At 32.5% G+C, this 11,991-nt stretch overlaps 2 protein-coding genes across 3 annotated transcripts; one reads left to right on the top strand and one right to left on the bottom strand.

Annotated features, from left to right (window-relative positions):
• Nucleotides 1-3,757: 3,757 nt before the first annotated feature.
• On the bottom strand, nt 3,758-6,317 carry LOC125836575 (trihelix transcription factor ASR3-like). 2 transcript variants are annotated; one of them, XM_049515761.1, is made up of 2 exons: nt 5,328-6,317; nt 3,758-4,263 (listed from the first exon to the last, which is right to left on the bottom strand). In XM_049515761.1, exons 1-2 carry the CDS (start codon nt 5,875-5,877, stop codon nt 3,905-3,907), a joined length of 909 nt encoding a protein of 302 aa, XP_049371718.1. In that variant the 5' UTR covers nt 5,878-6,317; the 3' UTR covers nt 3,758-3,904. The 2 variants fall into 2 exon arrangements, with proteins under 2 accessions (XP_049371718.1, XP_049371717.1); XM_049515760.1 differs by having other exon boundaries at nt 3,758-4,279; nt 5,332-6,317.
• Nucleotides 6,318-8,431: 2,114 nt separating this feature from the next.
• LOC125836571 (senescence-associated carboxylesterase 101-like) lies at nt 8,432-11,581 on the top strand. The gene is made up of 4 exons (XM_049515755.1): nt 8,432-8,491; nt 8,581-8,947; nt 9,816-10,385; nt 10,723-11,581. Exons 1-4 carry the CDS (start codon nt 8,481-8,483, stop codon nt 11,503-11,505), a joined length of 1,731 nt encoding a protein of 576 aa, XP_049371712.1. The 5' UTR covers nt 8,432-8,480; the 3' UTR covers nt 11,506-11,581.
• The last annotated feature ends 410 nt before the right edge of the window (nt 11,582-11,991 follow it).

The following is an 11,991-nucleotide window of genomic DNA, read 5'->3' as shown; positions in this document are numbered from 1 at the left end:
AATTAATTCTTTTTGATAAATATGTATATATAATTAAAAGACAGCAAAAACACTAAGATATATTATTTCTAATGAGATTATTTTTAAAACGAAAATTTAGTCAGAAAGAATATAATAGTATATGAAAAGGTGACATTGCTTGCTAAAGATCTCATATATAAAAAAGAGATGTAATAAATTGATTAACTGCAACAAACAAAACACACTAAGAAGAGCAAGCAAAAAAGCGAAAAGAAATACTGTAAATAATAAGATAGATTATTAAACTCGATAACTATGATTAAAACTGCTCGGCACGAATCATCTTCCGTCTCTCCCAAGATAGCTCCGCTCTCTCTTCTTCTTGTCTTTCTCCTCAAGTTTCTCCCCTAATTCATTCTTCTTTCCCTTCAATTTTTCATTATTTTCGTTGTTTTGAGAGAATACTTTTTCATTTCCAAAATATCATCAAGCCGCCTTGTTGATGCCATGATTCTGTATAATGAGCTATGTAGTGGACAAAGAAGAGGTAAGAGACTTAGATTGAAAATATGTAATAAAGGCATCTCCTATTTATATTATACTAACAAACCCAAATTAAATTACAACTAACAAATTCTAATTAAACACAATTAACTAAATAACAAATCCAAAACTAATTAGAGATTCTATAATTAAATTACCATAACTAATAAATCCTAAACTATTAAGGAATCATATTCTTGGGTTATTTCCTAGAAGAAGAAATGTAATTCGGTAATTTCTATTTGGGATTCGGAAATATTATTCCTTTTTTTTATTATTCGCACCATATTTTGTACAAGAAACCTAATCCTAAAAAGAGAAGAATTATAATTCATTAATTTCTGAGTATCCGAAAATATCTCTCTCTTTTTTTTTTTAATTCGCACCATATTCTTTTCTTTTTTATTGATTTTTCTATTATATTATTAACTACAAAACAACTAAAAGCAAAACAGGAATATTGCAAATTAGAGTAATCTCACGTGTTACATGCCTTTATTAATTATTTCCTCGTTCATCTTTACTTGTTCAATATATTAAAAATAAATATATATATATATAAGTAAAATAATATATTATTTTGTGTCAATTTTACTTCTGCTATTAAATACGGTGCATTTTGAATATCTAGATGACTTATAATTAATATGAGTGATATAATAAAATAATCGTTCTATTTCTTGTCTCTTAAGAGGTGTGCTAAGTTAAAGATGGACGAAGTGAGTATAATAGTTTAGAGTATAAGTAGCATTATTTATACAATTTTTTTTAAATCTAAATGAAATATTTGGAATATGTCAAATGTCTTATTTAATTCAGTGTCTTATTTATAAGAGCAATATTGTCTGGATGAGATGTTTGGATTACATCAAATGTCTTACTTACAGATGGTTATAAAAATATATTTTTATGTCGTTGATTATTATTTTTAATTATAAAACAGTAAATAATAATACACATTTTTTCCTCTTTCAATGAGTTGAAGACCACTTTCAATTCCCTAATTGTATTTTCATTTCCACATTGAATTTGAAATTCATAAAAAATGAATACATGATCACATATTTTCAAATTATTTTAATTTGATTAAGGCTAACTCATAAGGTTTGATATAATCATCTTAGACAAGAAAAACATTCATCAAACACACATCCAATAATAATGTCAGGCTTCTATTTGATCTAACTTTATCGATATCATGTGTCAGTTGACAGGGGCCTTGTCGATCGAAGGCTTAGTTCTAAGCCGAGATATACTTGTTTGTTTTCTTGATTGTGTGTGGCTGCCATGCGCTAGTAGCAAATGGTTCAGCAGGGTCGACTCGAGCCTGAGTTTTGACATTAGGAACCAGTTGCGCCCCTCGAGTTTGGGGCGTGACAAAAACCTTACACGGCGTTGAATATACAAAAATAGTGATGAATCTGATGGTTCAGTCGTCTGAGGAAACAAGTTGGTATGATCTTTCTATCGCTGTAGAACTCTTTTTTGGAAAATATTTGGATGTTTAGCTTGAATCACTGTTACCGTATTTAGCGCTCATGTTTCCATTCATTATTTTTAAAAAAAATTATTGTATAAATTTAAAACAAAAAAAACATTTTATACAAAATTAAAGCCTCATAGCAAACTAAACTATATCCATGAAATGTAATCATGTAAACTATACCTATAGAGCGTTATTTCATTAAATTTGTTTGCCATATATGACATTTTTCCTTCTAAAAAGTCATGTTCGGAGAGATAATCAAGACTTCTCATAATTTAGGTATGCATTTAATAAAATATGTCAATTTTAAGAGCGCTTTTAAGAACTATGATTAAAAAAAGAAGCAAATTTTAGGTATAGCAAACACAAAAATTATATTAGCGCTCTATAGCTACATTTTTGCTATTTGCGCTCAATAGCATCTGATTTGTATAAATCGTAGGCATCTGATTCGCAGGCATCTTGTTTGTATAAAATCGCAGCGATTGTATATGTATATTAGTTAGATAATTGTATATATGTAACTACTATATATATGTATCAATGATTGTGTTTGTATATCTACATAAAATTTAAATTTGTATACAATTAAATCGAATTAAAATATTTATATATCAAATCTCTCTCTCGCACGCGTTATTCAAACACAAATTATACATTGTAATTTGTATTATTTGTGTTTGTATAAAGCGAGAAAGACAAAAGAGAACTGGACAGAGGAAGATCTGTATTTGTGTAATTATAAGTGTATAAGACGAAAAAATATGTATTTGTATTTGTATATACAGTTCTCTCTCACTTTATATAAACACAAACACAATTTATACATTTGTGTTTGTATAAAGTGAGAGAGGCGAGCGAGATTCAGGGGAGAGAGGCGAATGACAGTGTATTTGCTACGAATTAGAATTAAATAAAACTGTAACTATAGTATTTATTTTGAATTAATAGTTTGCTATAATGCACAATTTATTTATTTTAATTTTAAAAATGTAGTGTGGCAAAGTTGTGTCAGGAAAACTGAAGAAAGCATACACATCCAGCCAATAATAATGGGAATGGGAAAGCCCAACCTTTCCATGACTACAAGTCTACAACCTTCCACAAAACTGACATGAATAATAGCACATAATGGCCAATTTGCAGTGCTAGTCAAGGCCATTTATTGACTGGAAGGTACCTTTGACCAGTCCTTTTGTCATGCCCTACACATGTAGCTTACAATTTCTTTACTCAGTCTTGCCCATTACTCTTTTATTTTCTTGAAACTGAAATATGGTGTAGTAGAAAACAACACAACATGTGTGCAGAATCAGTAACACAATAGTTCATCTTGACTGCTGCTTTGTCATGTTTTGCCTTCAATCAGCCAATTATTTTTCTGATTCAGTATGAATATGGTATTTGTTACCTCCCACCAACATATATACGAAGATACTATATGCACTAATAAGACTTATGATGAGAAGAGATCTTTATCTCTGTTGCAATTTGAACTATAATCTTTTTATGATTTTCATACCACTTGTGTATGTACAAAACTCAATAAACACAGTGGCTTTTGGGACAGTTCATCTTCACTGCCTTTGTAAATATTAGATATATCACTGACTCCTCTAATTTTCATACCACTTTATTGATAGCTAAGTCACATTCTTGCGCGCTTAGATCAGAGTGCTAAATTTAAACGATACATTTCAAACAAAAAAAGTACATTGTGTTGTGAAAAGTTGGATCAATGTGAGAATTCCAAAGGAAAGAGAGTAGAAAGGAAATGACTTAAATTGCATTCATCAATGAATCAATAATGTTACAATCAGCTCATCAACTTAGTATTATATAAGAAGATATAGTATGAAACAACAACATAATCATACTATTCAAGATTGACAAAGACACATGATGAGTAGCTAGCTATTTAGGATCAGTTGATTGGTTCTTGTTACCAGCCAAAGCAAGGATGGAATTAGCAAGTTTATTGATAGAATCAACAAGTCCATTAATGCCTTCTTTATTGATCTCAGCCTTTGACTCCTCAATTTGTAGCCTTCTCTGATGCAAGCTTAAGAGTTCTTTGTGCCTTCTATCTCCTCTTTCTTCACAAGACTGAATTGCTTCTGCTATAATAGCAGCACTCTTGGAGATAGCAGAGCCAACTTCTTGTGATGAATTGTTAATGTTACATTTTGATGTGCCACTAGTTCCTTCACCTCCTCCTCTCATTCTTCTTTTCTTTGCCGGTGAATCTGAACGCTCACTGCTATGATCAGGATCTGAGCTATCACACATCTCCAAAACATAAACAGATGGAGTATATCATAAAGGATTTTTCATTAATACTAAATGCTCATAAAATATCACTAGCTATAACAAAATTGAGTGAATGAAAAAGTTTAAACTGTCAAATGTCAATGTCTTTCTAGATTGATGTGTTAGATTGAAATAAATGCAAATAAGATTCATTTTGAACCATATAATAATCTCGGGATAAAATCTAGGATTAACTTTGTCTCATGTTTGATTTGAGTTATAAGCTCATCCCACAATTTGTACAAAAATGGTGAGATTATTATCCCATAGAATGTGGGATAGAATAATCTCAACGACTCATGGTATATCCTTGCTTATCTAAACCCGCATACACACCCCTACATATCCTCCCCATTCGTAGCTACCAAAAGGAAAACATACAAAGGAGTCGTTCACTTTTTTCCGGTTTTTTTTCTACTTTATTTGAAAATCAGTGTTTGACATGAAATTCCGATTTCAAAAACAACCCAAATCTGATTTTCACTTTCAAACAATCAAATATTTTATGCAAAAACTATAATCAAACACAACTCATCTTCAACTCCAACTTCAAAAATTCCAAATAAAGTGAAAAAATATTTGATTTCTATGGCCAAATGCCTACTACACACTTAAAGCTGATCACTTGATTAATAAGTATTTCTTTCAGATGAATAAGTATATTATTTCAAGAAACAGAATTAAAAGCTTGCCTTTGAAAAATATTAAGAGTGCAGCATGAAAATATATGTTGCCAAATTAGAAAGAAATAATAGAAAGATTCAAACAATCATGGAAAAACCTAGAAATATATCAAGCAAATTAAATCAAGAATATTCAAAATGCAACACATAAACAAAACAGGACAAAATAACTTTCTCTCAACCAATTATGTCAAGTATTAAGCTTTTCCAAAGTAGACTTAATATCCAAGTGGAGGTTCTCACTAAAAGCAAATGAGAGTGAACTTTAAAATAGTACTAGCTACTAGTTAAGTATTTGATCATTCACAGTGTTAAATTTAAAAAAAAGTAGGAGATAAGAGTACCTACTGTGGTAAAAGGAACATTAGTAGTATAATCTGTTTGTGTTACTGTTGTTGTAATTGGTAGAAGTGGCAAAGGAGTAGATTGTTGTTGCAATGTGGGAGGTAAAGAAGGCAACAACACTATTTGGCTTTTTTTGTCCATAACTTCAACTAATGCCTCATAAATCTCAGGCAACATATTAGTAGGCAAATTCTTTTCTTTCCTTTCATTCTTCTCAATCTTCCAATAAGATCTTATAATTTCTTCTCCACTAGCTTCAACAACTCTTCTTTCATATTCCCTTACTTTCTTGAAATCCCTCATGAGATTATCCCATTTGTCATTACATTGATTTTGGCTCCTCAAACAACCATTTCTCCAACAATAATCCTCTACCCATTTCCATCTTAACTCTGTTGGTTTTCCCTCTTGCCTTCTCATTCTCCTTTCATCATCCATTTTTTTTGCTTCTAATAGAACCATTGTTTCTTTTACTGTCCAATTCCCTTTTCTATAGTCCCTAAACATGTTACTACTACTCCCTCCTTGATCACTCACCAACCTATCCATGCAAAATAACAATAAAGAACCCAACTTTATGCAAAAACAAGAAAAAGGGTGTTCTTTTCTTGGCTTGTTTTGCAAAGGCAAGGCAAAAATAGCAAGAAAAAAAAAACACCTATAGTATGGACTTTTGGGGTTTATTTGTGGTTTTGAAATTTGAAAATGGAAATTATGAGAAACGTGTAGAAATAATCACCATATAGTATCTTTCCCTCAAAATCTTAAAAAATAAATTTTGAAAAGCTTAAAGTTGAAATCAAAGACTATTCATCCATTATATACCCAAAAAGATGTAGAAAACTGGAGAGGGGTTTAAGTTATGGCCAAAGGAAGAAATAGAGAGGAGTAGAACAGAACTACTACTAAGCAATGAAGAAATTAATAGTTCCACTATAAGAAAAGGCCAAATAGAAATCATTCAAACTGACATATCCACTGCACCCCAAAAAAAAAATCACACAACGAGAGAGAAGTGTACTGTAGAGTGGGGTTTGGTGTGGTTTGCTTGGGTGGGCAGAGGGAAAGAGGATTACAAGGGGGTATTGTTTCACTATTAGTAAAAATAATGGAGTTTTTAGCTAAAATCATCTTTAAACTTTACTTCAAATTTAAACTACATATTTAAAGTATTATTCTTAGCAGAAAACATCCTTCAAGTATTTAAAAGTAAACAATTTTCATCCTTTTTTTTTAATTTATCAGAAAACTAACCGATCTCACAAAAATCAAGTCATTACTTCCTAATTATTGTTTTTAGATACGCCAAAAATATTATCAAGAACTTTTTTGGTAATTGAATTTAGTATTATGCAAAATCTTAATTTGACAGTTTTTTCATTTATTTTTCATGTAATTTGATATTTAAAATATTATTAGTTGAAATATGTTTCTTCTCAAATGAATATGCTAGAAGCGACGTTTGTTGGAGACATCCGCTTCTAATAATGTAGAAAGAACTCAAATGCTAGACATAATCAATATTTTGATCACTTCAATATCAGATTGGCCCAAAAAATTATTGATCTAAATACAGTTTGGCTATGAAAAAGATAAAGATAATTAAACTCCAGCTTCTTTCCATTACTAAATGAGAAAAGAGCAGATCATGTACCCTCACACCTTCCAAACATTTTTTATTTCCATAAGCAATAATTTCTAAGATTTTAAATATTTTTTTCAGGAACTTCTTATAGCAAGTAATGAAATTATGTAAGAAAACTTTCGTTGATAGTCACGTGAACTGCTCATGTTTTTGTAGGATCCCTTAGTTTTTTGACTATATCTAACAGAAGGATGAAAATTGCTCACTTTTAAATACATGAAGGATGTTTTCTGCTAAGAATGACACTTTAAAGACATAGCTTAAGTTTGGGATATAATTGAAGGATGTTTTTGGCCAAAAACTCAAAAATAATATATATAGTAACTCTGTGTATCAGTACTATATGTATAACTCAGAAGACATTGAAAAAGATTGATTTGAATCATCCGTATAGATAATCACCGAGCGTTCTTTGCACCTTCTTGATCATTTGTACAATTGTACTGGGTGTACTACTTATTTTATTCTATTTTATAGTACAACACTGCACTAAATAGAACGAACAAAAAATAACAGATATTTTTATTTTGAGAAAATACATAACATTGATGGTTAAACTTCTGATTATCCTTTTACCCAAACAAGTAATTTTGTTTTTTCTTTTAGAGTAAATACTTCTTTTGGATCAACCAACTGGATCATGGCAGAAGTGGCGGCCCAAAAGGTCCTGGAGGCCCATATATGCCCATTGGGCCCCTAAAACAGTCTTGTAATAGCCAACAACAGCAGAAGAAGCTCAGGCTGAACAATAACAAGAAGTTTAAGCATCGACATTAGTAAATCAATAATATTTTGACTAACTATGAAAATGATAATATATGTCTAATAATCCAACAAAAAAAATGCTAGAAAAATAACTTACGTACCAAAAACATATAACATCACATAAACTATCAAAAAAACCTCCAGGTCTAGGCATCGGAGGTCCTCCAGGACCTGGAGGACGACCCCATCCCAACCATGGTCCTCGTGGTCTCATATAGATTCAGTTAAGGTAAAATTAACCAACCACCAAATTTTTTTAATAGATAACTTTTATTTACTTTCAATTTTGAGTTGGAGCTATATATAGAAATTGAGTTACTACTAAATAAATACTACCTACTATTTATTACACTGCTCTAATCTACCATTCTTCATTCTACTAGTCAAAAAATAAATCCTAACCTAATCTTCATTCTTCTAATTACTATATACGCTTATTCAGTGGAAGCAAATATCTGAACTTTAATGAGATTTTTTAATTTGTTTTTATAGATTATGTAAATAAAACGAAACAAGCAAGTACAATTGACATATATACATATATTAATAATTGAGCTAAAATAAATATTTAGAGATTATTTTGTATGCGAGATATCTCATTATATAGGCGTGAGATAAAATTTATATGGCCAATCAAATAGTTATATCGTATAAATAAGTTATCCGACGCAGTGTTTGACAAAATCTGGAATTAGAAACCCAGTTAAGTCTTCGTCAACTTAGGTCTGAAGCTTGCTCTCCAATGGTGTCCTTGTAAGCAATCAACCCTATTACGTCTCAGTTTATCGTCTTCACTCAATGAATTTTAATGGTTAGATCATCATCTTCTTTTTTTTTTAAAGGTACAACACTGGACTGGAATTGGCAAATTTATTGTTAGGATCAGATCTATTGAATCAGTCATGGGAAGCAATTTCAAAGCTTCAAAAACAGAATCTCACTCTTTTGGAAGACCCATCACTTCCTTTCTCTGTTAAATACCAAATTTATGAAAACCCATCAAAGGGTTCTGTTATCGCTTTTGTATCTTCACCCAATTGTGCTGTCAATCATTTGCAACAAGAGTTTAGAGAGCTGGTTTCTTCAGATCAAATTACGTCCTTCGACTTTCTTCGCACCAGAAGTAATGCTAGTTCCATCTCCATTCATAAAGCTGCTTTTACCCTTTTTTCTTCTCTTGAGAATGAGCTCTCTCTTCTCAAACAACAGGTACAGTGCCTTCAATTGTTGAATTTTGCCCCTTTTTTGATATGGACATTGAGCGTTAGCATATTTGTGTTGTTGTAATTTCATAAATGTATTACTTATGTGTTCCCAAAACGACAAAATTGTTAGTTAATTGGTGTCAAAGATCCTTAATTTTGAGATGTAATCTTGAGTTGATCATTCAAAATGTATGATTTTGTTTGAGGAGGTTAGGAGGAGATAGTTTCATGAGATCAGAAGTGGATGATTAAGTCGTTTGGTATCCCGAGGATTGGGATATCCCACCATATATATGAGATAACTTATCCCATCACAATGGTATAAATGGTGGGATACATAATCTTGGGACTAACTTATACCTCTAACCAACCGCAAAATAAAATAATCCTGCATTTTATCTTAGGATTACCTTATCCTTCGTACCAAATGACTCCCGAGTATTGTGAATTAGATAGGAAATGACAAAAAGTTAGCTCAGTGTTTACTATAGTTAGGATCACTTTTTGAGTCAAGAATTGTACCCATATTCTTTAATTTGTTGGAATACAATATGAGTAATGACAACTCAACAGAAAAGAAATGACAGTTGGGGATGACCAGGGCAGGATGCAAGGATACAATATAAGCATGGGGCCTCTGCTTGCAGAGGGATTGCTAATATCTACATTAGACAACTAAACTAAAGTTTAATTGTCCCTTCTTTATTAGGGAGGATGATTAATAGTAGTAACCAAACACCAGATTAATGGAAGAAAGATACTAATGATTGCTCTCCAGTTTATAATGTGCAAATGAAGTGTAAACTGTCGGCTGGATTATCTCTTATATGTGGAACTGATTTTGGCATTGTGGCTTTGTCTGCTCGATGCAGTTCACCAGCAGCCAACCTCTAATTGTAACTGGACATTCTCTGGGAGGATCAGTTGCATCTCTCTTCACCTTGTGGCTGCTTGAGAGCCTTCCCAGCTATGGTGCGCAGCAAATCCTCTGTATTACTTTTGGGTCACCACTTCTTGGTAACAATGGCTTTCAAAAAGCCATGTCAGAGCATCCGGTGTGGAGCTCTTGCTTCTTGCATGTGGTTTCGGATAAAGATCCAGTTCCAGGATTTCTGATCTCAGACCATAATGCCTCTGCTGCTACCTTGACTACTCCGACCTGGTACATGCCATTTGGTACCTATCTCTTCGGCTCAGAATCAGGTTTCTCTTGCTTCGAGGAACCACAGTCGATTCTGGAGTTGATGATAATGAGCTCAAGATGTGCTGAAAGTGAAAATCTTCATAACCGCTCTCAGGTTATTGATTACGGACATATCTTGGAACAGTTGAAGAACAAAGCCATTTGCAGGGGAATCTCAGAGCTGCCTGACTCAATAAGTAATCCACTTCAAGCAGGTACCTATCTACTGCTAGAAGCAACTGGAGTTGGAAAGTTACAGGTAAATACACTTCCTTGCTACTTGATCAAATTGTGATGTTTTCACTTTGACGGTTCATCTACTGAAACACAAGGTAATTTTGATGAAAGATAAAACTTGAGTCATTCAGGTGCATATACAAGTTGTAAAGTAAGAATTTATGTTGAAGCATTGAAGAACGCATAAGGCTATGTTTGTTGGTGGGGTAGGAAGGCGTAGAACATGAAATTAACTTGAGGCAAAAAATTCTTGGTTAAATGGACTATAACACACAAATACAGCAGAATACTTCTTTCCTTTTCTCTTAATGTTTATTTTTGTCAGCAAATTTCAGATATTTGTTTCTTAACTGCAACAGGAAAATGTTAACTTGAGCTATCTTGCAATGAATATTGCAAAAAGGGCAGAGGTTCAGGCCAAACACAAGCAGAACGTTTTTGATCCCTTCAAAATAAGTGTAACTAAAAAGTCCTTGACTTACCTTGAATATTACATCAAAAACTCTTTGGAAGAGTCAGGGTATTATGACAAATATAAAACCAGACGTTCCAGAAGCAGGGACGAGATTGAAAGCACAGAAAACCTAATCAAGCATCACAGAACTTTGAAGTTCTTCTGGAAAAGAACAGTAACTGAAGTGGAAAATTTGCCCTTGAAGGAGGGGAGAATTCGCCGAAAGCGTTTGCTTTATGCTGCAACAAACTACCGAAGGATGGTTGAACCACTCGACATAGCTGAGTATTATGGTAGGGGAAAGAAAGATTATGTACTTCACGGAAGATCTGAACATTATAAACTACTGGAGAAATGGTTAGCTGGTGAAAATACTCAAACATACCAGAGAAGCCAAGCCTCTAGTCTAACAGTTGATTCTTGCTTCTGGGCTTATGTTGAGGAAGCTGTGATCTCTTGTCAAGTGTTGAAAGGTAGCCCACAAGACCAACAATCAGCTAGAGGAAACCTGATCAAATTTGAGCAGTATGTAATGGACATGATTAATAACTTCTTGGTGTCTCGTGAGATTTTCTTGCCTCAAAGCAGCTTCATGCTGTGGTGGAATGAATATTCCAAAGTTGTAGGAAATTCATATACCTCACCCTTGACTAATTTTATGAACGATGGAGTTCGTAGTTATGCTTAGCAAATTGTATCTGTATAAGGGAATGTAATTTATAACTTATATGCCCGACTTAAAACTACTTTACCATTAGTTCTCTGTAATGTAACCTGTAAATAATTTGAGTTGCCAAGCATGATTAACTGCGCAATACAGTAAAATTACAGGGGGATTTGGTTTTCTTCCTTCTGTTTATTGACAAAGCTTTCTTATAGCTATTGATTGATTTGAGCTAACAAATCCGAATTAGACAAATCTCTTTATACAGATCAAAATTAGCAGTTTTTACCTTTAATGCTACGTTTATTACATGATTTACCTATTCGTTTTTTTTTTCAGTACTTAACAAGCATTTTGGAGCTCATCTATGAATTCCTATTTCACTGAGGGACAAAGAAATAAGCTTGAAATTACAGTCTACGTACTTAATGGTTAATATTAACACGTCTTAAAGAAATTCTCATTCAAATACACAGCTGCCAGCACAAGTAATTGGAGTGGTGGTAAGTA

Source organism: Solanum verrucosum, unplaced genomic scaffold (assembly GCF_900185275.1).
Source record: "Solanum verrucosum unplaced genomic scaffold, falcon-dt-bn FXZP01000278.1, whole genome shotgun sequence".
Taxonomy (NCBI): domain Eukaryota; kingdom Viridiplantae; phylum Streptophyta; class Magnoliopsida; order Solanales; family Solanaceae; genus Solanum; species Solanum verrucosum.
Note: the sequence above shows the minus strand (reverse complement) of the source record. Positions and strands in the feature narration are given on the sequence as shown.